The sequence below is a fragment of the Orbicella franksi genome, chromosome 2 (genome assembly GCF_964199315.1).
Source record: "Orbicella franksi chromosome 2, jaOrbFran1.1, whole genome shotgun sequence".
Classification (NCBI taxonomy): Eukaryota; Metazoa; Cnidaria; class Anthozoa; order Scleractinia; family Merulinidae; genus Orbicella; species Orbicella franksi.
The window spans coordinates 17,692,110-17,720,072 of record NC_138146.1 but is presented as its reverse complement, the minus strand read 5'-3'; the positions used below and the strand labels follow the sequence as shown (position 1 = coordinate 17,720,072).

Here is a 27,963-nt window from a genome sequence, read left to right as displayed (position 1 = left end):
GCATTACGACTGCTTTGCAAACGATCACAATGGGCGAACATTTGGAACTCATTGTTATTTATTTAAAAGTGGAAGGGTTCACATCATAAATATAAGGCATATATAGGTAGACGTCAGAAATGATCTTCAGCTGTGAAGAAAATAAAATGCTCGGATGCTCAATTTGTCTGATTGATTGATTTATCCACCCATGAGGACTGCAGCTTGCTGCGCAGTCGTGACTAGGTTGTCATCTTTTCGCTTTCTTGTGTCTGACGTTCGCCGCGCCTCGTTTGGTCGCTCGCACCAGTCCCTTGAACTGACCCGCCATTTTTCTTTGTTTTCTGTGCCAAAGAAATAGATTTTTTTTTTTCATTTCTATCTTTTTTAAGGTGGCTTAGCTACTGCACATTTCCCACACACCCAGTTAAAGAAATAACAATCTCTGAAACTCTCCTGACCATAGAGAGATTTTAGTATTTTGTTTTGTAGGACTTCAATAATTATTTCATCGGAGATTTCTTTTGATTCGGCTTGTTCAATCCAAGTGTAAAACGGACACTTATTACTGAACATGCAGCACAGGCCAATTAGGCAGTTTGAAAAGAGACTTAAATGCTGCCGAGTCCGAAATAAACGTTCGCAAAACCCGCGACTACCTAAAAATAAATTCCTAGATTTTCACAGTTTTCAAATGTAAATTTAAAACGCCCTAATCCTTAGATGTCTAAAGAAACTGAAGGTCTGGTTGGTACTATACAGTATTATGGATAAAATGTCCCGAGCGATGTCAGACCGAGTTCAGGTGGTTTGCTACAAGTTCAACTACGATCCAACAGGCAAACTCAAAGAGGTAATAGGGACCTTAGGCAAATCACGACGGCAACAGCAACGAGAATACCACTAAACAAAATATTTTAACGAGCAAAACAATAGCTGTGCACGTGCGTTATAAATCTTGGTACATTTCTCAGCCGGTCTCTGCACAACAACGTGAAATGACTAGGTTCCGCATATTCTAGGGAACGCGAACGACGGCGACTAATTTTTCGTACAATCATTTGGAATTGAACGCTGGCATTACATATTTAGCTTGAGCAAGTTCTGAGACCCAGAAGACCGATAGGCGCACTAAACAGATCTAGACAATTGCGAAATTAAATTCATTTTTTACTAGGCCTACGTTGTCCACAGCTACTTACCTTTTGTTAAGCATATTTAACTGGAGTGGTACGTAAGCAAATGGATCAGGCTTTCCCTTCTTCTTCACGTCACCGCCCGCTTTCTATCGAAAGGTGACAAAGAAATCTCTTTAAGTTAGTCAATACCTTCACTTTACGCAGTTCCGTAAAGTAGCTGGCAGTTGCTTGGAGAAGACACCTGTAGAGGTGTTAAAGAGGATTTTCATGTCGCGTTATTTTACGCACGTTAATGGGTGAATTTTATTGATTGAATAACAGAGAAGATGTGTAGTAAAATCCATTCGCGATGACGGAAAGTAAAGCAACAATGGAAGTCAATCTTGAAGGGCACACGTTACAGAAATGAAAGAAATCGTCCGTCCGTCCCTCAGTCCTCCAGTCAGTCACACAGTCAGTCACACAGTCAGTCACACAGTCAATCAGTTAGTCAGTCAGTCAGTCACTCAGTCACTCAGTAACTCCATAAGTCACTCAGTCACTCAGTCACTGAGCATACCTTTGCTTTGTATTCAGCACCCAATGCCTTTTCACTCTTTACACGTTTTGACGAAAGTCCTACAAAGTAAATCAATATCTTTAAGTCAATATCTCAAATGGTTATTTAAGAATCACAAAATAATCACATCAAAAGACCACCCGCCAACACGCCAACCTTCGTCATTGTCGTCATCGTCATTATCAGCTCCAAAGCGCTTCCCTTTCTTTTTCCTTGAAGATGGACTCTGATGGAAAAATGCAAATAACAATGAATGGCCTTCAAATCCAAGGCAGTTTTTGTACTAATTGCAATATGCTTTAAATTTAGTTGATAATTTTGTTCACTCTCGTCACTTGTTTCTTTGACAAGGAACGCTCTTGGAAAATCAGTGCATAACGAAAACCACGTAGAATGCCCTGAAAAAGGGCCATTGCTGTCACAACGTAAAGCTGGCGTCCTTTAATTTCCTCAGAATTTAACTTTTTCCTTATTTAACCAAACCTCCACGTCGGTTCTTTTTTCTAGAGCGGTTTTCGATTGAGTATCGAAAGTAATCAGGCAATTACTTTGCTTTTGGTTCTGGTTTTACTACGGTTTGAGATTAGCCTAGTAGTCTATTCTTGGTAAGTAATTGGTTTGAGTTTTGTTTTACGACACTCATTTGAGAACCGCTCCATGCTGTCACACCCTGAAGTGGATCCAGGAGTTGTGACAGGTTTTCTCTCTGGCACTACATTTAATAAACGCTCTCTGAGTCGATAATCACGCTGTGACTTACCTCCTCCATATCATCATCGGAGTCTTGCAGACCTGTGCACAAACAAAAGTATTAAAAGATGGCAGTTAAAATGTAGATAAAGAACAGTATGAAAGACCGAGAGACCGTTTTTCATCACATTTCCAAACACAGGAAAGACAGTTGAAAATACGACGCGTATAGCGGAGTATTTTGATGAACTCTGAGGTGTTTGGAAATGTTTGAGGTTACACACAGATCATTACCTAAATTTCTTTTGCGTTTGGATCCAGATTCCTGTCGTACTTCCTCGTCCTCGTCATCCGGGATAATGAGTTTACCATCGGCAGAAGTTTCGAAATCATCAGTCGCTTTACGTTTGGTAGGCTTCTTGGGATCAGTGGCTTAACGAGAGACATTCAAACATAAGTAAAGAGGAATGTTACCGACGAAAAGATTATTTAATCTAACTGACGTCAACCAAACTATTGGTTCAGAATCGCGGGGTTTATAGAATGTTTACGGACGACTATGAAACACACTCATATTTTTGGGTTGAGTCTGCGTGTATTAACTTGCTATAACAAACTTGATCAACATTATTTTAATTCAATTGTAATTCTAATTATAATGATTTTAATTTAATCTTAATTCTTAAAAGAATTTTCATAATGACCTAAAAGACTAGTTGCGTAACAAAGTGACTTGCGAATAATAAAACTCACCAACAACTCTTTGCACCACTCCTGGGTCAAGAAAATCTACCGGCTCTTCCTCAGTTCCCTCTCGGATCCAGGCTTTCGGGCCTTTCGCACGTTCGCTCGCTTTTCCTGCTTTGGCCGCCTGTAAAACGATTAGTTAATCAATAACGGTTTGGAAAATACTTAAACCAAAAAATATATAATCCTTGATAAATGTTTGGTTTTCAAACCCCATATCCACATTGCTGGAGAGGCAGTCGCGCTTGACGCACCTGTTTTTGTTGTTGTTGTTGTTGTTTTGTCTTGTTTTTTTCTTTCCCCTTCGCAAAGGTAACATTCGCCTCCAATGAGGTTTCATGCTACTGCAGTCACAGTTATGTTTGAAAGCCGCTTTGAGCAGACCGCTGTTCCATTCATTCATCTCAAAATTGGAAGAAAAAGGGAAGCTGTTCACAATTTATTCCACGAAAGTAATGAGAAAAGGCAGGATATCGTTACCTTCTTTGCTTTCATGCCTGGTCGCTCCTCTTCTTCGTCTTCTCCAAACATGAGATCTTCATAACTAGAAGGAGACACTTTATATGAATTCTGAGTACTTACTAATGAACAAACACTGCATGCTTAGCCTTCAAATACAGTAAGTTGATTTCAAGCTAATCCTTGATTAGCTCGACAACAAGAGGGAATCTTTGGCTCGGATAGACATCAGTTTTGTTATTTAGTAAGCTTCAACTGCAACACCGAGAAGTCAACAGAAAAGGAAAGTAACAAGGTACCGAAACAAACCTTTCAAGTTGTGGAGTTTCCTCTTCTTTTCGTTCGGTGTCTTCATGCTATGAAAAAAAAAAAGAAAGAAAAATCAAACAGGAATCAACGCCAGAAAAGATGCGAAAATACTGCCTTAACTTTCGTCAGCCAGTGGCGCTTTAGGGGCCGATCGATAAGGAGTAGCGTAGAGTAGGAGAAAGATTTAAGAGTACAATCCTTTGAACTTCAGGTTGTTGTTGTTGCTGTTGCTCGTGAGTGTAGAGCGAACGTGAATCAAACTTGAAATCCCAAATGTTTAAAAAAGAAACACTTACTAATTTTCTTTCCCTTCTTGCAGCCATTTTCTGTCTCTTTAGCCTCTGAGTTGTCTTGTAAATGTTGTGGACTAACTTACGATGTTCTTCGGGTGTACACTTGTATATCGTTTGGTAGCTACGTAGAAAGCAAAAAGTAGACGGTTTTAGTTACGCTTTATTTTGCAACGAATAGTTTTGAACAATTTTGAATATTGTCAGGTAAAACTATTATGTCCCTGATTTAATCAAGTGACAATATACTCAAACGGAATATTTAGCTGGCCTGAAAGAATAGTTTCCGTCATCGGTAATGCTTGCAATTCTCAGAAGAATACGTTTACTTTACACTCCGTTGCTGCGCTTCTTACGAGATCGTTGAGGGACTCACTGATCGAGCCGCAGCATTGTTTCTACTTGGTAAACGCACCAGAAGAATATCCAATTCTAGCGCATATAACCAGAAAGAAAGCGAGGAGAATCATACACGAAAGTCTTTCGGCGACATTAACAGAACGATTACTGAATTAAAGTTCATTATAAACGTAAAGTCGTAACTTGTACCAAGAAAACAAATTGAACAGCTCTTAGTAAGAAAATGGCCCATTCGTGTAAGGTCCTTTACGCTGACTGTTCTAGTGGCACTTACCCAAACTTTCTGATGACCCGTTCAAATAGAACCTTGACATTATATCGAAAGCGGCGCCTCGTATCGTCATTCCACGCCACTAGACCAGCAATCTATAAATACGAAGTTAGAACACACAACTTTATCTAATGAATGTACCCGCAGCATGTAAGAGCGTGTCACCTATAAACCTAGTAATGGCCTTGCTCACCATATCCCTCTTCGTAGCTTAGTGAATTGAGCAACCGACCGATGCGAGAAATGTCACAGGGTTTGACTTCCGTGAGAGACTCGAAATATTCTCTGCCTCGCGTTCATGGCACTGAATTGAATTTAGGTTTATTTTAACGAATAACGTCTTACTTAATCAGCTCTATGATGATTCAGCTACTACTATAATAATACTATTAATAATAATAATAATAATAATTTAATAACTTCTAGATCGCTATTTACATTTACTGATCAACAGCGCTTTACAACTTACAATACTACAATAAAATTAGTAAATAGTAAATAAGTATTTCGAGCTGTTCTATTATAGCTTGTGGGTTCTAAGGTGAATGACAGATCGCTTTAACGGAACGTTTCCATCAACCAAGGTCTTTACTTTCACTTACAAGATCCTGAAGGTATGGAAGTAACTCCTGCTGGCTCATTACAGAAATTATAACCTGTAGAAGGAGAAAAGAAATGACATAGAAACTTTCTACATCAACGTGTACTTAAATTGCGTAACTTAAACAGTATGACAAGTACTTTATAGCAGAAACCATACTAGAAATCCACATGTCGAAGGTCGAACCCTGGGCGATTGTAGTCCTTTCGTGTTTCATGCAAAGGGGCTCCCGTTGCCTCTTTCTCGCCAGCTTTGCATAAACAGTGAACTTTAAATTGTGAGGGCAACCTTTGTCTCAGCACATACGATGGTGGGAGGGGGTAAGAGGTTATTTGCGATTGATTAGTTTCCTATTTACAGGGTGAGTAACATTACCTTAAAGAAACCAAGACAGGACTTTATCACCTCCCTAGCAACAGATCTCAGGCAAACAAGAATTCCCTGAATAAGCTGCTCCAGGATTACACTGGGAATCTCGTCTGAAAGACAAAAGAAAATTCAAAGTGAATGGAATTAATGGCATTACATGCAAAAATCAGACCACACCAAGCGATTTTAAACCAAAGGGCTCACAAGATCTGTTATTAATTCCAGTGACGTACTCACTTCGAAACTCGTACACCACTCTAGACACGGAAATTATAGTTGCGCTGATCATGTGAGGTGAGCCCGCGATACCAGCAACCACCAACTCCAAGAATGACGTCAGACATTCTAGTACATCAAAAGAAGGTGCAAAAGGTTATGAGTGAAACAGTAATAACAACATGGATAGTGTGTGTAGCGAATAATTAAGTCTGTTCGGCCCAAATGGACACAATACATCAAAGTAAAAGTATCAGTGTTGTATTGTATGTTGTGTAAGTAGCTGTATTGTAATGTTAGTTGTGTAAGTATCATTATTGCAAGTAATATAGGTAGCTGTATTGGATAAAAATAAAATTCACTATGATGATTTTAGTACTAATAATAAGAAACACGCTATTCCTAAGAACGTTTCACCTAACTACAATCCAAAACAACAATCTGATCACCCACTACAACTCGCAACTTGCCATTGCAATCGCGAGTTAAAAACCAAACAAACAGAGACAAACTCTCACCTTGTCTTGTCTTTCCCGAAGAACGGAAACTGGCGTTACAGCACTCGATCAGTAAAGTGAACGCCGACGAACGAGCTTTGACTGCAACTTCTTTGGTACAGAGTATGACCTGATTCAAGGTTAAGAAACAAAAGCAACATTCTTATATGTAAGCATTAGTCAATAAAAACCGCTAAACCTTAGGAACAGTTGAAGTTTACCTCTGGAATAATCGTTTGAATGAACTGTACAGGATCCTCCAACCTCCGAACTATATGAGCAAGACATCGCAAACGGGGCTACAAAGGCAGGAGAGCAAATAGGGTAGGTAAATTAATCGTAAAGATCTATTATCTTTAAAGGAGTTGCCAAGATCTGTTAAGACATTGTCTTGTTCAATAACAACCATCCCCCTCCCCCCCACCCCCTGTACGTATATTAAGTGTAGGATACATTGTCCTGGATTCTTTGAGAATCTGAGAATAGACCCTTTGCACGATCCGGTCACATGGTACGGAATTAATTATGCTGGGACGCAAGTTACACAGTGGGACATCCAAAACAAAGGAACTCGTACCAGTTCAGCCCGACTTTCCTTTGCTTTGAAAGTCCCACTGTGTAACTTGCGTCTCAGCGTAATTAATTCCGTACCATGTGACCGAATCGTGCAAAGGGCCTATTACAGAAAGACAACGTCACTTGACGATAATTTCCTGCACTCTCCTAGCCACACCGATCCCCATAACTGGGACAAACTAGGAGGTTAACGATTAATGCAGGAGGGATTCACAGGGAAGATTAACTCCAATAACAGTTGTATGCAAGACCAGAACTCAAGTTCCCGACTCTCCAAACCCCATGGACAGAGTCCGATGAGCCAAGAGTGATATGACAAAGCTTCCCTTCGAGGATGCAGTTGATCGTCAAAAAAGGACAAATACACATAAGGTTACGTGAATGTTTTGAAGGATATTGAAATTATCAACTTCGCTGAAAGTCTTGTTCGTAACATCGATTCTTTCAATCAATCCTTTGCATAAAAGATTTAATTTGTGCATTAAAAACGCAGCGGTACTTACAGTTTTGGAAGCCGAGCTTGAAGAAGCCAATGTCTTGAGAAGGATTTCTTGAAGTTCCTTGAGATGCGACACCACGAACTTTTTACTGCTCTCAGAATCAGCACCGCAAATCTGCTCCAGAATCCGATAAGCTTTCTTCTGCTGCGTGACATCCGTGACCTCAATAATGAACAAAAAGTCACAATTACCCATTGGTGGTTCTTTATTTTAATAAAGGGCTAAAACCCTTCTTTTTCTCGAGGCTAAAATGTCGTCACAGAGTTCCTTTGAGCTTGATATGGTTTAAACTGACTTAAGGTTTTACCCGAGGACTAGGCCGAGGATTAATTTGATTTAATTCAGCTTAAATGAGCCGCAACTCACATGGACAGCGTTTGGACGTTGTTTAACAACTGTACCTACCGGCCAAATTGTCTATAATCACGCGGACAATCACACCAGACAACACAAACAGTGCACAGCTTATATACCTGTAGCCATGGTAACGCCAAGTCGTAGAGTAGTTTGATGTTTTTCCCATCAACGTAAGGTGTCATTGCTATGACCAAGTCCATCATCAAATTTCTGCAAAGATCGCCAGAACTCATATAAATGGACAGAGCAAACATTGCTTACAAACATTCCAAGCTTGATATAATTTAATGCAACTGTACTTTCGATTCGTTCACAAAGAAATGTCACTCTATATAAATTAAATTCGCTTCCAAATTCACATACCTCGCCCTAGTATCACTTTCGCTTCCTCTTAGCTTTTCTAGACCCTTGGAGAAGAACGTGGCAACAAGCTAAACAGTGACAAGAGGAACACATGTACAGTTATGTACAGTATCAACTGGACATTAATCCAGATATTCTTGCAAGAGAGACACAACTATATGTAAATGTAAAGGACATAAGAATTAGAGGAACTATTTTTCAGTTGCTATCAGTTCTCCGAGAATTGACTTTTCGGTGGGAATGATGCCAAGTGACACAAGACAACGCGCATTTCTTAAGTTCTCATATCTGTCAACTGAACAACAACGAGGAAGGCGGCATGGCACGGCACGCTACGTCACAGCACAGCACAACACAGGCCGACACAAATTAATTTCGCACATATAACCGGTGAAAAGTTCAAAAAAAAAATAACGTGCGTACGCTCCTAACTGACTAAAAAGACAACGCATGCTTTCTTTGACATGTCGGAGAATCCCCAGATTCGAAGATTAGGCGAAAAGGTACTTGTTGCCCAGAACGTCCCAGTAGCGAAGTTGCGCTACCGGAAACCACAGGGAGGGCACAGAACTAACCTTGGGATCTGTTATGGTCAAATAAACTCTGATGGTCTCCAGTATTGGCAATTTGTCAGGATCCCCTTCCTTCTTTTCCGCGGTATACAAGTTAAACAGGATCGGCAAGTAGTTCTTTGCATACAGAGACAACTCGTTTTTGCTTTCAGCTAAAAGAGGCAAAAAAAAAAAATGAAATTTAATTATTGAATATCATCACTAACATGGCACAGTTCCCTGACTGGTACGGAAGGTTGCGATCATTTTGACATCAATACCAATAAAAAATACTACCTGTAGTAAGTTGACAACTTCTTCCACATTGTATCTCGTTTCTTGCGCGTCGCGTCCATTTTCTCAAGACTCGACGCGTTTCTCGAAAGTGACGACTCGCTCTCGAGGGACAGACATCCCTCTCGCGAGAGCCAGCACAATAACGTTATGTGGAATAACTGAAGTAGTGACAGTAATGAGGGTGCACATTATTGAAAGCCTTTTTTTGGTCGACTCACCATTATCAGACGTCTTGGAAATAAGCAGCCTCAAGGCCTGGCACACCGTCAAACACAGGTCTGGTCTCTCCGTAAGAGCCACGCCCAATATCCGGGCAACAGACTTGAATGACTACGAAAGAGGTCGAGGTTAATATAAAAAAACAAAACAAAACAAAACAAAAACGTTCTGGCCTTAAGGGCTGGTCATTTTTCCACAAGTATTTCACAAGCTTTACGCTACCCCAAGTCAAAAGACTGTAGAAGACCGCATGAACGAAAGTTATCTTGGAAACTGGGCGCCAGCGATGTTTTGCACGTTGTCAAAATAGCAGTTACCTATAATTTATACTGTATGCTCGGAGTGTATTGTCACCTTTACCCATACAACGTTGCAATGCCTACATGTAACAGGCACTTAAAGCCTCCGCTGATTTTGTAAAAAGCATATATTCTTGACTCCAGGGCTCATTTAATTTTTTTTTTCCCTCTGCTATATTTAGCACACTAGTCTTCTCCTTTTTGTCCTTTACTCAAGTCGACTGCAAGCCGCGTTCTTTTCATGAAAAACTTTCTATGGTGAAAACGAAAAAGAAGTAGAATCTTCTGCAAACGGTAGCATAAGTTATGCTCCATTACATGTGTATATGCAGTACCTGGCACAGGTCAGTAGGTCGGGTGCAGAATCCTGGTAAAAGAGCCCAGGTCTGTGAAAGACAAAAGAAACTAGTTGAGTTCATTACCAAAATTTGACGCTGTGTGAAACGAATCAAGAAAGTGAGCGTAAGAGCGTTTGAGAGCACTCTGAGGTAGCCTGCGAGCAAGCTCACCTTTGAGTCACACACGCGAGCGGCGAAGAGCAAAGAAGGAGTCCAGCTTCGCGGCTTCGCCGCTCGATTTCTTACTCGCGACTACGCCGCGCAACGTGGGCCTGCTCGCAGGCTAACTCTGATGGTACTCAAGTCATTCTCGTGCACTCGAAGGTTTTAGTCGAGTTGCTGAGCAACCTGTCTGAGGTTAATAACGAGAGAAAACAATTCCTGTTCCAGAGAAGAAAGCTCGAGGGCCGGGTAAGAGTCATGTTTGCAATTGATTCATCAGTAGCCAGTCATTTTGCCCGACAGCCAGTTCGCTCGATGTCAGTTCGCCTGGATTATAAGTCCCTTCGCCCGAAAAAAAAAAAAAGTTCACAGAAGGATGTGTTCATTTTTCTCTCTTTAAACTAATTTGCCCATCCACTTAACATGGCAAAATAAAAATGGCCGCAAAGAATTGTCATGAGTTAAATGGATTGGAACGAACAAAAACATGAATTAACCCAGTTGACAGCATAGCAAATGGTTTGAACTCAGGAGGAGTATCAGCAGTTTGTATAATGTGATCTTTTGGGTGAGGGTAGAAAAGAACTGTTGATGGTGACTGACGTTTCCACAACCTGAGCGGAAGTCATCCTTATAGTCACTGATGTGAATAGTGTTTGTCAGTCGATGGCGTTATAAGTCTGGTCCGTTGAAACTGATTGGTTTTGTCAAGAAAATAAACGAATCGTACGTGCATAATTATTTACCTGAAGTTGTAAAGTGTCATACACTTTACTCTCGAGGAGTTTCCCTGCTTCTTTCAGAGACATCGCTGAAACAAACAGCCACCGAAAGGAAAATGTCAAAATTTAATTGGTTAGTAAAAACAAACAGCCAGGTTGAATGTCATCTCAACCATGCATCTTATTGTAGTGTACTTCTATCCCTGTTAGTCAGTAATGAACATTCCAAGGATTTTACCTAATCTGTCGCGTTTGCTTGTACTTGTAATCTACAAGTAAGTTCGTCATATATCATGGACCCTCTCAAATCCACGCTAAGAATAGATTTCAATGTCCTGATACACGTCAAAGCTATACATGTAATAATAAAAGCTTTGACTTGAGTCATTGTAAATAGGCCATTTTACAGTTGTGTGCTTAGTTACCTGGCCTGCGAATTCAAGCGAGGCTGGAGGTGACCTTGCTTTTAATACAGACCTCTCCGCTTTTTCATTTAAAGGTCAACTACTGTAGTTACACGTAACATAAGAACGACTTGATTTACACAACAAAAGCAGTCAGGTCTTTATCAATTTAGTGAAAACAAGGTCACATCCAGCCTCGCAACCAGTCAAAAGCAAGGTCACTGAACAGACAACTGTAAAATGGCTTCTTCCTACGTAATATATCTATGAACACCCCTACCTCCTGCCGAGCACCAAGCCCTACCACTACAGTCAACATCATCATTTTCTTATTCTTAGCATACTCTGACTCGCAGTTGTTCTTTTACAACGGTTGTTACCTTTGTTTCTCAGGTTAGCCGACAGTGGCAACATCACATCGAAAAAGTACTTTAGTTCAGTGTCTTTCACGTTATCCTTCAATACAGGCAGCAGCCAACTCCGAGGAAAGTTACATGGTCCGCCTCTGCGAAAGCGACGTTGAAATAAGTCAGTTACCAACAAGCAAATGATCATTTTCAGGGTACATCTGTGGGTATGAACAATGAAACGAGAGTGGACTAGGTTTCGATCATCTACATACGGGGGCAAGAGAGTTTGTCCGTTTTCAGGGGATTTCGAAATTTTAGAATGCAATGGAAAGCGATGCGCCAACCTGAAGAAAACGGACGTCTCACTTTCTCCGTTAAATATTTTCGGTAAATTGACGAGCGTACACGTATGACTGACGTTTGTGATCAGCATTAACGTACATTGTAACAAATCCATGGTTACGAGCAATGTACGTTTCGATCTCAACATTCACAAGTCGCTGTTTTAGAGCAGTATAATACTGTGTTAAAAACAATCATTATGAATTTCGTCATATTACAAAAGAGTAGTTATGTCAAGGATTAAACTTGGATACAAAGTAACACAAATATCTTGTACAGTATGATTTCCCCGCTAAGACCAAAGTTCAAACACTTTAAAAGGATGTTTATGGAGTTTAATTCAGCCTCGGGTCTCCTCTATCTTTTTCCACACAGCCAATTTTTTTTCTTTCTTTTTCTTTTTCTTTTTTCTTTTTTTTTGTTTGTTTTTGTTTTTGTTTTTTGTTTTTGTTTTTGTTTTTGTTTTTGTTTAGTTCATCAGAATTGTATCGTATTAAGCTCCTACTGTAAGTGGTAAACATCAAATCTTACATTTCCTTGTCAAGTTGTAGTGGCACAGCTTCCAAGACAATCCTAGGAAATAGGAACAAAATTCATATCCAATTATCAAACGTACAAGTATATGTACCACACTAATTATTTAGCATACGTTAAAAACTTGATTTATTCACGTACGTCATATCATTATCCTGTGATATGCTAACAGTATATGTAATGTGTCATATAAATCATTGCAAATAATTGTACCTGGGTCCCATTTTCTGAACAGCCATACCAACAGCTCGTTCTAGTTTGTTTATGTAAGGAAATTGATGTGTGCCTCGCAAGTCACAAAGGGACATCAAGAGCTTCAAGAAATATTAACACAATAATGAATAATTATGAGTCTTATTATTATTCATATTTAAAGAAAAAACAATAACAAAAGAGGAAGATTGGAGATAAATGCAAAGAATATACAACAAACATCTACAAGTAAACAATTTCCCAGTGGCTAACCTTTTTCAATAATTTTGGGCAATGCTTTCCAAGAACCTGGACGACAAAATTTAAAATTATATTAGCCACTTTGCACCACACAATAAATTAATCACGATCATGACACAAGTGTACATTTTCCCCTAATATACACTGTAACTAACAAGCAAGTACATACTAAAACCATGGCTAGTAAATTGCAGAAATACAAGTGTGATAGTCAATGTAACGTCACAAACATGAATGTAAATTAATTAATTGCAAGAACCAACTTACTCTAAACAGGAAACCAAACCCAAAAAAAGACGCTAACCTCGAATGTAACTCCGATCACTTCTAAGATGACAGCCCAAGATGCTTGATAACGATATTGGAGACCTGATTCTAGACATCTGCGTGATGAAAACAAAGGCAACTGTTAACTTGACCTGACCAGATATATATGTAATGCACACGTATACACTGGGCATTCCCTATTCTTCAGTACTGTAAGTTTACTGTTGCAATCAAACCAACAATTTGGTAATGTTAAAGGTGCAACTCACTTAATTATCTTTTGTAATGGTGTATTATTTGTACCAGCAGACTTGGTGATCTCTGTGCACACATCATCAGCAACTGGAGCAAGACAGTCTTGTAAAAGTGTCTAAAGTAACGAGAGAGGAAAACTTGCATGTTAGTGTCATTCAGGGCAGGACAAGTCCAACCTTTGAGAAACACATGAAAATGTGTACATGACAGAATCCTATAAACACCTTACTACAGGTTACGTTCAATGTACAATGTATATAGGCTAATTTCAAGGAAAATTTAGTAGTGTTCCAGAAGGCTTACATTCATTGTTTCCTGAGCTGCTTTGTATAGAGTAGAGTGATCTGATAAGTAGTAGCTCATCAATGATGAAAAAATCCTTGGAAGATGGTTGTAGCACAAAACTGCATCTAATCTGAGCAAAGAGATCAAGGTTACTGTATAAAATTTTATATCAGGGCCTACGGTCTCTTCTTTTTTATTGTTCCATTCTAATTAATTAACATTTGCAAGTAGTAAACATGAAGAAAACAAGATTCATTAAGGTGGCCGAACACAGTTTTCGCGCGCGCTTTTGCTGATGCAATTGAGCCCGCGCACAAGGATTGCAAAAACAAACATGCCGTCAATAGAGAGATCATTTTATTTACTCAACACCCGCACTATCTGTGCTATTTTTCTCTATTATTGAACGCAATGTATTGATGACTTAAGTCTTTTATTACAAAGATATGTTAGAAAAGGTAACGACGCAAAGAACCCAACAATTCTCAGCTTTTTCTTTGTTACCGAAAGAACCCAGTTAAATGCAGCGCATGCGCAGTTGCTGGAAAAATTGAGACCGATTGCTTTTGCAGAAACTTGCCAATTTCTTACGATGTAGTCGTTAGAATTTCGAGAAATTTGGCAAAAAAATAGTTCAGAAACCACGTGAATGATCTATCGCAAAAAGTCTGAATTTTGACATAGGGAATTTTTAATAATACAGAACATGCAGTGAAAACGATTTACGGCGAATTACGAAAATCGCCTATATCAAAATTTTATTAGAACAGTGTTGATAGAAGGGATTTAATGTCAATTCGTAGTGGGCAAAAGATGAAAAAAATATAACGACTGGATTTTTTTTTAATAAACAAAAACCCTTTTTTAAGCCTTGTTTTTAATCGACCCCGTTGCCATGGTAACAGCACACACCTTAGCCAAAATGCGATAATAAACTTTTCTGTGGTTAACCTCAACTCTTGCAAAAAACGGGCGCCAAAGCATAAATAGCTTAAAAGTAATGGTGAATTAGGTATAGGCTCTTCAAAACTGTGTTCGGCCACCTTAAATAATGCAACTGACAGTTAAGAGCTCTGACAGGCTTCATGAGATTGCATTGTCAAATTGATACTACTGTCAATTAATTTGTGTCAATTTGGAAGGAATACAAGTATATTAAACTGCACTGAGGAATCTGTTTATATATTCATTAATCTTAACCTCATTAATGTTGTGTTACCAAGTACATGTAACAAGTAGTTGATCGTGATTGTGTTGTTGAACTATTATCTCCATTATCACCATTGTGTAATTCACACCAATGTTCAGTGCATAGTGTAGTCTATTCTGTTTTTGACTGTTAAAATCTAACATCACACACTACAGCCTGCAAAAGTGTAAGCAGGGCTGTCACTAAGGGTCGTAGCCTGTAACACCTGTCATGGCTGAGTGCAGTGTACATGTATGCTTGATTTTCCTCTGGTACTATGGGTCAAATTGCCTGTTGTTGATAGAATTCAGCCTCAAAGTAACAAGTTATTTTTTGAGGGTGTGAAGAACAAGGCTATAGGTGACTCAAAACTTAATGAGACCCCTGGTACAATGTAAGTAAAACAATGCATTACAGAGGTAAAGGGAGAACATATTTCTCAGGTTCACCTCATGGTCTACTGAGAAAAGATAACACTAAACCAACGGTAAATCAATCAATAGAAGTATGAGCATCTACACTGTACTACATGTAATTGTATACACTGTACATGTACCTTCCCAGGTTGATGTAAGCCTTCTCCATGGTTGAAATCCAGGCCTGTGATACTTCATGGTCATTTACACTGGGCTGATAATCATACAGGGCCTAAAGAAGAGATGTAATAATCTCTACTTAATAATAGCAATAATAGCAATAATTCAAAATAAAATCAAACCTGTACAGTGCAAGTTAGAAGACCAGTAGGTTGCAAATCCCTGGGATTAAAAGAGCCTCACAGTACAAGGGCTAATACTCTAGTTTTGGTAGCATCAAGTGATCTGAAAGAACATGTTACTCTCCACGGATGGAATGCTACATGTAATCCAGTGCAAATATCAGTACAAGCACAAGACTAAGTTTCCTGGACAGTCAGTTCACACCACCAACACTTTCCCAAAGCATCACTTTTGCATTTTGGAAACCAAATCCCACTCTCAAGGGTGTCAGTTATATCATATACATGAACAAGTTGCTAGCATGTTCTCGATGTATTGGCCAGCATCTTAGATCCACAATACATGAAAAGGGCCACACCTTCATAACCCTCAGCACGCATTGCATGCCTTTGATATTATCCAACATTGACTAACATCCAAGGCTCACAATGCATGAAAAAGGCTACAGCTACATAACCATTTGTATGCACTGCATGCCTACAATGTTACCAAATATTGACCAGTACCAGAGTCTCACAACGTGATATACAATTTTACATAATAATAATTGTGTTAAAAAAAACCAGCATTCTTACATTGATCAGCTGAGCATTGAGTTGCTTGCTTAGGGTTGTGATGTCTGGTGATGCAGAAAGCAACTTGTAAATGGCTTGAAGAGAATTCACGGTCACCATCTGATCAAAAGAAAACACAAATCTTAAAACTGTGCATCAACCTACAGTGTAGGCAGCATAATTCCTTTTTCAAATATATGTAGATCGAAGTGTAAAGGAGGGAAAACAGACGTGTGACAAATAAGCCACCAATTAAAACACACAAGTGTGAGCACACTTTATTGTGTGTCCAACCAAACAAAAGAGCTTACTACTGAAGCGTGCTCCTTTACACGCTTTAAAGTGCTTATGAAGTAAGAAATAATTGCTGCTTATTTGAAAGGCTTTTCAAAGTAAAGAAGAATGGCATTTTCCTTTTTGGAATATCTTTTTTCATTTTAGAGACATTAACGTTTTTGTATTATTCAAATGAGAAAAGTGATGACATCATAGGTGGTTCCAATAAAACAGTGCAACACTCAATCAAGAATATCTCTAGAAATATTAAAGCAGTGTTCTTTAAACTTGGCACCAGAAATGTATATCACAAAAGAAATAAAATGACACCTGTCGTGCCACTGCCATGACAACAGTTATGCCACTGGTCCTGTTTTAATTAAGACTAAAATTCCCAGATTTTATCTCAAACAAGGATCATCCACTCCCAACAATCTAATGGGGAGAATAAAGACAATATGGAAACCATGTGTGTTCCAAGCAAGACTCGCTCTCCCACTTCAGAAGGTTGCAAATGGGAATATTTCGCTTCTCACAGAAAGAGACTGGAGCCAAGAGTGTTGCCATGGCAACATCATAGTAGGTGTCATTCTGTTTCTTTTGTGATGTACATTGCTGGTGCCAAGTTTGAAGAACACTGCTATAATATTTCTGGAGATATTCCTGATTCAGTATTTTTATTGTTTAAGTGGAGCTATTTATGATGCCATCACTTCCGTCATTTGCGTAATACAAAAACGTGAATATCTCTAAAACAAAAAAAGATATTCCAAAAAGGCAAATGCCATTCTTCTTAACTTTGAAAAGCCTTTCAAATAAGCAGCAATTATTTTTTGGTTTCATCGGCACTTTAAGCATGCTAAAGCCAAATTCTTTTGTTTTAAAGTGAAGTGTGTTGTGAGAGTGCTATCACCTTTATCCTTGTTTTCCCACAGAGGGTCACAAATGCTAAGAGAACATTTGCCAAGGAAAAGCAAAAGCCTTCCATTAAGGAGTTGTCCATTACAAGGGTGGCAAATGGCCTTTCAAAAAATATGAATCTCGCAAAATTTCAGTTAAATTTCTGGGGTCTTCATTGCCCTCTCATTTTTTTTTTCTTTGTTTTTTTTGTTTTGTTTTTTTTTTAGTGTTTAAGGTTTTTTGGATTTGTTCGTCATGAGTGTTTAAAGTTGGTCTCTTTTTCCTAATAAAGAAAACTGAAGAGATCAACCTTAAACACTCATTGACAAACAGACTCCATCCCAGCAAAACTGTTCACTTACATGTACATGTGTAGCTATGTACTACATTCTTTTGTTTTACATCCCTCATTTTACTCTATGTAATGTACTTCACACTTTCATTTCTACAAGCATTGCCAAACTAATACAGTTATTTGCACGTGATAATGGTGAAATGCCATCACTGAAATGCCATGTTTTAATACCACTGCGTATGCAGAAAAGGAAAACAGTAACTTATAAATGAAAATGAAAATGAAAATGGGGAAAGAAAAGAAGGAAGGATATTATGGATGTAAGAAAGCTGAAAGATGAATTGTCTAAAGAAAGGAAGTAGCATACTGTAGAGACAGAAGTTGGTGTTTTAAAAATCAAACCGCAAGAAAGGAAGAAGGTAGAAAAAGGAGAAAATTTATGGGAGATTTGTATGTACATGTAAACGTAAAGGATGGCAAGGAAGCAGCACCAGGATAAGGAGTAAGTCAGAAGATTAGGGGGAGGAAATATGGACAGTATTCAAAGGTCAGGAACCTATCAAGCTTAAACAACTCTGTAACATACAGTAGTTTGTTAACTAAAGTTCCTTGAAGGTACAATAGTTAATCCACCTGGTACATGAGGCTTAATTTTCACACAATACTGCAGTTAAGACATACCACATTTCCTAACGTCATCAGCTTTAAAAGGCACTCACAAACCGCCTTCACATTCTATGAAAAGAATCAGCAATTGTATACTTGATGTATGGGTTTCATAAATGGCTGGGTACTGGACAAATTACAGTAACTGGCTGTTAGAGGATGATTTTGCCTGCCTGGATTAACCATGTACTAGGGAATATTTTTTTATCACAAAGTTCAGTTTAAAAAGGTTTTACCCAACCTGTGAAAACCAATTGCCCTACTGCTGAAAACATTAATGAAACCCCAGTTTAATGGTTTACTTAGTATCTTTAAACAGTAACAAATTTGTGAAGATAATTCGTAAAAAAATACCTCCATGGAACTGATACAATTGAATGGCTTGGTGCAAGACTGGCGTAAGTGACTTTTTCGGGTGAAAAATGATTTTTTTGTTCAAAAGCGCCCGAATTTTTGCGTGTCGTCTTCAATTGAGTACAAGAGCATAGCCCCGTATATTTTTTTAGCTGGTTTGCGCTTTGTCTTCGGAAAAAAAGAAAGAAACATTAGGACAACAATGACTTCAAAACAATAATACAGGGCCGCAAAACGAAATGGATGAACATGGGCCTTAGAGAAAGATGAGCCTATAGCTTGACAGTTACAGTAAAGGTAACATAACCCCACGGCTAGCGTTAGACCTAAAAGCAAACCCTAACCCTTGGCCTAGATATAGCATTTAGTGTTAGGGTTACTGTTTTAGTGCTAGGGTTTAGGGTTACCGTTTTAGTGCTAGGGGCTAGGAGCTAGGGGCTAGGGGCTAGGGGCTAGGGGCTAGGGGCTAGGGGCTAGGGGCTAGGGGCTAGGGGCTAGGGGCTAGGGGCTAGGGGCTAGGGGCTAGGGGCTAGGGGCTAGGGGCTAGGGGCTAGGGGCTAGGGGCTAGGGGCTAGGGGCTAGGGGCTAGGGGCTAGGGGCTAGAGGCTAGGGGCTAGGGGCTAGGGCCTAGGGGCTAGGGCCTAGGGGCTAGGGGCTAGGGGCTAGGGCCTAGGGCTAGGGCTAGGGCTAGGGCTTAGGGTTAGAGTCTCTAAACACTTTGTGGTAGGGTTAGTTCTATTTTGGTGCTAGCCTAGGGAAAATAATAAAACAAGAAAACGCTTCATTTCATAAACAAAGCATGCATGATCGAGAATCTAAATAAAGTCAACGACCAGTGTCTATTAGCGGTGGTTACCTATCTTCTGAGAGTGAAACGTTTTGCCATCAGTGAAAACATGAAACTCGTTTAGAACAAAAAAGAGCTCGGTTTGCATTCTTTCGAAAAAAAAAAGTGAAAATCACTAGCGAAATGCGACATTTCATAGGTGCTACTGCGATGATGTAAAACGTTTTGAAATTCAATGAGCTGTAACAGCGCAGCTTGCCATTACTTTGACTGCATGACGAACAACAAATACCTTATAAAACATATTTCTTGAAATGTTGCCACAAGGAATTAACGCTTGACATTCGAAGAGAGATGATTTTTCCGAATTACAGTACTTGAATGGCTGAGTCAATCTGAAATTGCTCCGTCTCTGCGATAATTAAATACCCTGTATATTTGTGAAAACACTGAACTGAATGTAAGCGGGAAAACCGAAAACAAACGGAAAATATATAGCAAAAGGAATGGCATATTTAAAGACAAAAGACTTACACTGTTGTCTCTTTCTCTCGCCATCTTCTAACCTCACAAACGAATCATTCCATTGGGATTCCATGATAATAAAGGCAAGCGATCGAAAGCCGCTAGTCCATAATATGATTGGCGTTTGTTTGCCCCAGTTCCCAAAAGGTCAACTGTCACACTGTAACACAACAATGGTCAACAATCGCGACTTTGGATCAATCATTTCTCTTACATGAAAACATTGGCCATTTATTCCTGGAAAGAATCAGGGCTTAGGGCTATTTTTGTCTAAATGAAGTAATACATTACTTTTCTCAGTGAAAAAAATATCTTTTCCGTCGATTCTGTTTCAATTAATATTCCGTTGGCTGAGCGAAATGTAAGTTTGTCACGTTTTCCATTGCCGACTGAGATCGACTGACAAGACCTATCGAGATGCATTAAAGATTATTATGGGATATCCCTGAGCAACTTCAACACGGCAAGGCCTACGGGCCGACTAAACAGATTTTTTTAGAGTCTAAAAGCACTTCTTTATTTCCAAACGTTCTGCACAGCAACATTTGGCAAATGGGCCACTTCTCACCATCGACTCATTTTTTGGCTTGAGAAGTGCTTTCAAACTCCTCGCCTGGCTTCAGTGTGCCTTCGACCGCTTAGCGATCTTGGAACAGCAACACATCTCGCTTCTTTGAGATATGCTAGTGACTTACGGGTTTCCGGACTTAATGAAGTCCTTTCACCGCCAGGCGGGCGCAAATATGAGTCAAATAAGCGGACTTCATGCAACAGGTGAAGTTTCAACTTGTCTGATCGAAAGCTTGATGTTGTCTTGCGCGCCAAAATAATGCAAACGCAAGCTTACGTCACAACGTAGTTGAAGAAATTCATTTCCAGATCCAGTCTTTGAGCGAGTAAACTTTCCACTTTGTTTTGTACATCAGGTGAAAAAAACAAGGAATACAAACACAGGGCAAAGTTTTCCTATTATGTTGGAGACCACATGCAAAAATTTGGGCGCTTTTGAACGAAAAAATCATTTTTCACCCGAAAAAGTCACTTACGTCAGTCTTGCACTAAGCCATTCAATTATTGATTCAATTGCATTCCACATGTAACTTACATGTAACAATATCATCAATCAAGAATAACATTTTGTAGAGTTAGGAAATTAAATACATGTAAATGTACATGAACATCACGTAACACAAACCTGTCCAGGAAGAGAAGGGAGTATTTCCTTTAAAACACCTATGACGTGGAGAGTTGTAGTTGCACCTTGTGAAGATCCTTGAAAAATAATAAATAAAAGAAATCAAGAAAACAACATCTGGAGACATCATGTTCATATGCACTAAAGAAAATATGCACTAATATGCACTAAAGAAAAGTCAGTGCATGGCTAATAAAATACATATACCACTCAATCAGGAATATTGTTCAATCAGATCCCCTCATTCTCGGAGACCCAGGGCGCAGGGCAGATAGTCGGGTCGGGAGGAAAAAAGTGGTGCAAACAAAACTTTACAAGATCAGTCGTTCACTCTTGTAAACTTTGGTTTGTACCACTTTGACCCATTGACTTCCTCCTGCCCAGAATATCTGCCCCTGGATCTCTGGGGATCACTGAGACCTGGCCCCTTACCTCCATGTTCTTCAATTTGCTGAACACAGAACTTAGCCGTTGTTGCTGATGCTGGATGATGTTGCATGTCACCTGGTGGTTTCTTTAACAGCAGCGTTACAGCTTCTTGTGCTGCTTTGCGAACCTGTAATGGAAACAGAGAAAAGGGAGATGGCAAGCAGACAACCTGCACACATACAGCTATACATGTACATGAATTTTATCATTCCAGAGACCACTACACATACATACATGTGTGGCTCTAATCCAATGATCAGTCAATTCACAGTGAGTTCCTGTATCACAAGAAAATTTTTTAACAATGGAGAATTAAAATTCCCACCAAGCATACCTTCGGTTTACTATGTACCACAAAGCTCAGTAATCCATTGAAAGTTGTCATTGTTGATGATTCTGACCAAACAGCTCCTTCTTGAACACTAAGCAACCTGCACAAACAGGCAAGTAGCTGGGGCAACAACAAGAGAAAATATCATTAGAATTAAGTATTGTTTTCAAGAGTAGATTGTACGTGTAGATGTACATGTACATGCCAGTCCCTCAGAACATGCTCAGGAGAAAGAAATGGTGGTGAAATAATGCCAGAACTACATGCAAAAAGTAATGTCTATTGATCTGGTGATTTTGTGACAACTTACAGGTCTAAGCAGTCCTGGTGTGCCATCTGCAGCATGAGATGCCAGGATCGTGACAAGAACTTGACAAGACTTAGAGAACTTGGCTTGAAGAATGCCATCAGGGACACTATATAAAAATAATTATGAAAAGACAAAATTATGTAATAATTAATTTCTAATATGCATGTTAGCTAGCAATGTACATGTATCTAGTGGTACACGTATGTGCAGTGCTTTGCCTAGATCCTTTCTTGGGCAAATTGTGTGAACCATGGCAACCAATATTTTTGTGCTTATTTTTGAATTAATTTCCTTCTTAACATGAGATTGTACATACAATGTATAGAAATAGTGTACTCACCTATATTAAAGGTACATCTACATTTACATGTACATGAAATAAATGTTTCTTAAATAATACAATGAATAGCAGTACATTTTTTGTACCTTTTAATAACCAGACTCAAAAGAAATGTAATTGCAGTAATTGCTTCCAATTCATCAGCTGACTCTAAAGCAGTCATCTACGGAAAAAGAAGGAAACAAAAACATTGCTATTAATGATTACCTCTAGGAGACAGAGTTCTGACCTATATGAAGGCCAAAACTCCAAAGAGCAAGTATCCTTGATGTACACATAGTGTAATTTTTGAACTATCATAAAAGGAAATACAGCACTGATACTAGACTGATACTAGACTAATTTATGTAACCTGGGCAACACGCTTGTAGCATCCTTGTAAATAAGGGTTCATTGTCAAGGCCATATGGAAGAATTTGCCATAATCTCAAATGTAGGCTGAGAATCAAAATACATTTAATTTACCAGAGCTGCAAAGTACTCTGTTTCAGATTCTTTTCCACCCTTTGACTTGATAACCTGCAAATAATTAAACAGTATTTGTACATCTACATGCATATGCATAATAATTATCATGTGTCCTCGTCATTGCAGCTTTAGTAACGAAAGAATTAAGCACACAAACATTAAGATCCAACCAAGCTGCATGTGGTATCCTGCATTGAGTTATTACAGCAATACCATAATGCAAGGTACATGTAACTTAGTTTTAGTTTCATTACAAAATTTCCACTAAACATACATGTACCTGTATGATGACCTGAATGAGAGTGTGTAATAATAATATCCGGATATAAAAATTTCCAACTATAAAATAATTGAAATGATAGGTACATTCAAAAGTCTGAGTCTGGTCAAGTGTCCCTACTGAGGGCAAATCCTAAAGTATACATGCATTTTCTACACCCCCCCCCCCCCCCCCTCCTTCCCCCTCTGTACCAGCCCTGCCTCTCCTGGATGTGGGATGTGATTCTGGGCTATTGCAGGGTTACCTCCAACAATAAATTTGCTTGTACCTATTTATATACTCTACACCTACGGTTGTACAGTGTAGACAGGGAAAGGAGCTGTGAGAGTAAGATATCAGATAGCCCAAGAATACAAAACAGTGACAACAGCCAGGACATTCACCCATCTTGACAGACAAGAAGAGACTTTCATTAGCAAATTGTTACATCATTACCTCAGTGACTGCAGCCAGAACAGCACAAACCTGTAAAAAAATGGAGTTAAAAAATGTATCTTTGTCAGTGACACAGCTTGATTCCATTACTACATGTAACACTATGCACCTGACTCAGTACATGTACAGTATACATGTATTTGTGCTTACCCTTTCAGAGTAAAACTCCAACACGTGACAGGGTGAAAATGACAGGTCAGGACAGGAGGAAAGATGTCGACTATCAATTTCTACACTTTACATAACCTGTAATGCTGAGGCTATGCTAAGCATCTCGGGTTTGATATTATTTTACCCTAAATTGACTGATACCAGCTTGCATCCATGCAAGCAAACAGACTTCAGGCTGGTGAATACAGCGTGCATTCCTTTGGGAATTAATCAGTGATTGGTGATTCAAAGAACCAGTAAGATCCTTTGAAGCACCATGATCCAAGTGATCTTGGATCATTGATACTGATCAGGATGTTCACAAAGAAACACAATAACTGTACACTGTAGCTCAAATCAATCTGATGGCTATGCACGGTCTGTGTTTAATCTACATGTAAATTTGCGGCACATTATAACCCGAAAAAGCCAACACATGAAAGCTTGCCGGTAGGCAAAATTCCAGCTTACAAATGTCACAGTGAATAAGTAAGTCCTAAGCTTGAGTGAACTGACCTCTTTGTGCTGCGAGGAAGGAGAATCCCAGAATCGTCTGACAGTAGCAAACACAGGATTAGAACAGTCCGTTAAACCACTCACACTGAAAGCGCCAAACGTTTGCCCGCTCTTTACACTCAATCCTTCCTCATCTTTAAGTTCAACGTCGCCTTCTTCGTCGTGTTTTTCTTCATGCCTAGCCAGAGCATCGACAGTCAAATTAGAGTTCCGAGTAGCATGTCCTACAATGGCACCCCTCTTCGCCGCGTCTCTGTGCGTCCTTGTTGCCGGATTGGACTCGCAACTTTGGCCCTTTCGCCAACGTTTGTTTTTACCTTGTCGTAAACGTACCATGATGGGAGATTAAACTCCTTAAAACATCATTATTCTGTGTGTTTCTCGACAATGTTGTCGATTTGCGAAATCCTCGTGGCTTTACTTATCGAGCCCGCGGTATTCTGTTCCGATGAACAGCAGTAATTAGAAATGTAAATAGGGTGAGTACTTGGTGTATGGGGAAATATATTGTACCGATATATTGTGCCACTCCAAGCGTGCTTTGCTTACTTCAGTTGCTTAACCTACTTGAAGTGCTTTGCCTACTTAAGGCGCTTTGCTTATTTGAGGTGCTTTCCGCCGCTCTCTAGGCTCCGGTCCCCGAGCGTCCTTCTCCTTTCCCGGACAGCGGCTAGAAATGCTACCTGTTTCGCACCCAATCGATAGTTTGCACCCCTGAACTCATTGGTAATTCATTCACCTTCAATGCATTGAAGAACGAGAAATAAACATGTCTTGCGTGATTTTGTTTCATTATGCCCACAATTTTGTCTTTTTTGCTCGGTAAGAGAAAGATAAGTTTTAAGCACTTGATAGCTAGTATGAAGGTGCGAACTCGGTGGGCGCAAATTCGCTTGGGTACGAAACCTCCAGCTACCGCGGCTGGTAATTGAGCCTACCTCTATTGCCCTCAGTGAGGAAAAGCCCTCTGAAACGAGGTTGTGAGCTCTTCGGACGTTTGCAGAATTAAACTGACGTTTGTGAGCTTGGATGAAATTCGATTAAATAAATCGGGCTTTTTGCAATAAAGCCCGGGGCGCATTATTCACGTACGAGGACGAACAAATTTCTCCCATCTCGCGAGTAGACCCCGTGCATATATCGCGCGGCGTTCCGCGCTCTACCTTGGAAAAATGATCCACTGACACCTGTCTTGTTTACTGAACGCACAGACGCATGTTTATTGTGAGTGTCGAGGAGGCCTCGTGAAGGGAATTGTAAATGGCGAAAACGCCAACAAGCCAGGCAAGGGAAGTTTGTAATGCTTGTAATGCTGAGAAAAAACAAAATGCAGTATAAGTCGTTCTACATCTCGAGAAAGACACATCTTAGGCACATATATGAAAATATTAGGTCCGTCAGCATCACGTGGTCTGGTCTTAACAAAAAGTAACAACAATATACAAAGCTAGGGTACATTTCCCAGAAATTGCCAACATACGTAGCCAGGAGAGCTGAACCCAAAATTCTATTTCATTCAAAAGAATAATTTGAATTGTACTATTACCTTTTTGCGATAAATATGAACCGAGCCCATTTTCTGGGCTTAGTTTGTTGTTGCTGTTGTTATTATTGTTTTATTGCTTGTTTAAGAAGCTATACATGTCACCGATGGCGCCTGCTGATTTCAAGATCGAATTCGTCCGGTTTTCGTAGTCCAGCTCAATCTTCCCAAATCTCGACCTTGCTTGTTCCAGTAAAATAAAATAATAAATAAAATAATAATAATATTTAGCGAGGGAATCCAACTCGCCAAAGGCGGTTTTCAGTGGAGCCCTCCTGAATAAAAATCATCTAAAAATGACATAAATAAGAGTTACCTAATAAATTACTACAAGCTAAAATGAAATAAGAGTAAAAAGAGTTCCTATTAGTTAAAAAGTTAAAATTCTAAAGATTAAAATTAGGTAAAATCATTCAAAAAAGTTTTCAGTTTTGCTTTAAAAATAGATAAAACACGTGTGTCTTCTAATTCACGCGGGAGGCTGTTCCAGTCCTTCACTACTTGTAAAGGGTACTATAATCGATAGAACAGAATCATTCCAGTATTTGGGCGTAACACTTCATCAGTCTATGTCCTGGGCAGATCACATCGAATCTGTTTGTAAGAATATTAATCAAAGGATAGGCCTAATCAGGAGAGTTAGAAATCTAATGCCATTTCAAGCCAGGGTCACCCTATACAACACCTTAATCCTACCACTCTTTGATTATGGAGACCTCGTTTGGGGGGACAAGAACAATCTCACCATAATGTCAGAACTGCAGGTACTTCAAAATAATGCTGCTACAGAACTGTTGGGCCTTCCAATTCGAAGCTCGTCAACTCAAGCCTTGAAAAGCCTTGATTTTAAGCCACTTGCTTTAAACACTTGCTTTAAGGCGATTTTTTCATCGTTGCACCGCAATTCATAAGTGCTTAATTGGGTCAACAGATTTTGACTTCAGTCTGGATTATTTTTTATTCCCTAATTAATTACTAACCCTTTACTGCAAGGTTTCTTGCCATTTCAAGGAAGTTTTTTACCTCAAGAAAATGGCCTTACTTCTTGCGACATATAGCCACTTTAGAAGTGGTTTTATATTGCTAATTACGTAGAGTAGGCTGTGCCTGATCCCCGATAGGGTGGTCAAGAAAGAAGAATGGAAACGAGAAGCAAAGAATAGAGGTTGTTAATTGCAAGATATACGAGATTGCTATGTCCCTTGCAATTGATTCCTTAATGATTTATAGCTTTATCGAAAACTTGGAGTCTCGCAAACTTTAAGCCTGGTTTTCACTACGACATAAGCTCGAGCACAAACATAAGCATAACGGTAGTGAGTACGCCCATAGCATAAGCATGAGCATGTAAGCATAGGCAAATTGGATAATTGCCCGATTAAAACAAGATGGCGGACTTAACAGCTAACAGCAGAGCGTTCTCACTTGCAATTGGCACTAGCAACAACACGAACAAGCACAAGAGGAGCAATAATTTTTGCTTGGCTTGTGCTTGTGCTTATGCGCAGTGTTGTACGCGTCCTCGCTACCGTGTGCTTGTGTTTGTGCTTATGTCGTAGTGAAAACCAGGCTTTAGTGCCCGAGTCTTACATACTGCTCAGTCTACATCCGTGCGCCTTGAATAGAGATAAATAGACTGAATCCCGCGACAAATTCAGTTTAAGTAAGCTACCGTTTGTGGCGGAAGATTGCTGGCATCTACTACGCAACATGTACATGCAATGTGATATGATCTCAAAAGTTGATTAATTTGTTGCTGATGCAGCTTTTATTTATCAATATTTAGAGAGAGGAGAATGGAGAGTGACCTTTGTTACCATGGTATCATTTAGGAAATTAGAAATTTATTTTGTTTGGTGTTTTTTTTGTTGTTTTTGTTGTGTTTTTTTGTTGTTGTTGTTTGTTTGTTCTTGTTGTTGTTGCTTTTTTTTTTTTTTGTCG

At 39.3% G+C, this 27,963-nt stretch overlaps 1 protein-coding gene across 2 annotated transcripts; it reads right to left on the bottom strand.

Annotated features, from left to right (window-relative positions):
* Positions 1–6: 6 nt before the first annotated feature.
* Positions 7–26,169, bottom strand: LOC145478370 (RRP12-like protein). Of its 2 annotated transcripts, XM_081456377.1 has the most exons (41): positions 24,480–26,168; positions 23,814–23,843; positions 23,096–23,149; positions 22,717–22,793; positions 22,291–22,396; positions 21,984–22,100; positions 21,653–21,776; positions 21,221–21,297; positions 18,375–18,428; positions 16,244–16,342; positions 15,506–15,597; positions 13,779–13,890; positions 13,490–13,590; positions 13,258–13,336; positions 12,966–13,001; positions 12,714–12,814; positions 12,498–12,539; positions 11,655–11,779; positions 10,895–10,959; positions 9,984–10,034; positions 9,349–9,460; positions 8,858–9,006; positions 8,283–8,350; positions 8,036–8,129; positions 7,566–7,724; positions 6,708–6,785; positions 6,508–6,616; positions 6,011–6,118; positions 5,780–5,883; positions 5,406–5,459; positions 4,807–4,898; positions 4,179–4,296; positions 3,883–3,929; positions 3,595–3,658; positions 3,121–3,238; positions 2,662–2,799; positions 2,438–2,469; positions 1,834–1,903; positions 1,678–1,736; positions 1,182–1,264; positions 9–323 (listed from the first exon to the last, which is right to left on the bottom strand). In XM_081456377.1, exons 1-41 carry the CDS (start codon positions 24,813–24,815, stop codon positions 230–232), a joined length of 3,828 nt encoding a protein of 1,275 aa, XP_081312503.1. In that variant the 5' UTR covers positions 24,816–26,168; the 3' UTR covers positions 9–229. The 2 variants fall into 2 exon arrangements, with proteins under 2 accessions (XP_081312505.1, XP_081312503.1); XM_081456379.1 differs by lacking the exon at positions 18,375–18,428 and having other exon boundaries at positions 7–323; positions 24,480–26,169.
* Between the last annotated feature and the right edge of the window lie 1,794 nt (positions 26,170–27,963).

Coding starts and splice junctions, on each gene's coding strand:
- LOC145478370 (XM_081456377.1), bottom strand. CDS start 24,815: ATGGTACGTTTACGACAAGGTAAAAACAAACGTTGGCGAAAGGGCCAA. Junction 7,725..8,035: donor TGGCGTTACCATGGCTACAG/GTATATAAGCTG, acceptor TTCATTATTGAG/GTCACGGATGTCACGCAGCA. Junction 1,904..2,437: donor CCGATGATGATATGGAGGAG/GTAAGTCACAGC, acceptor TTTTTCCATCAG/AGTCCATCTTCAAGGAAAAA.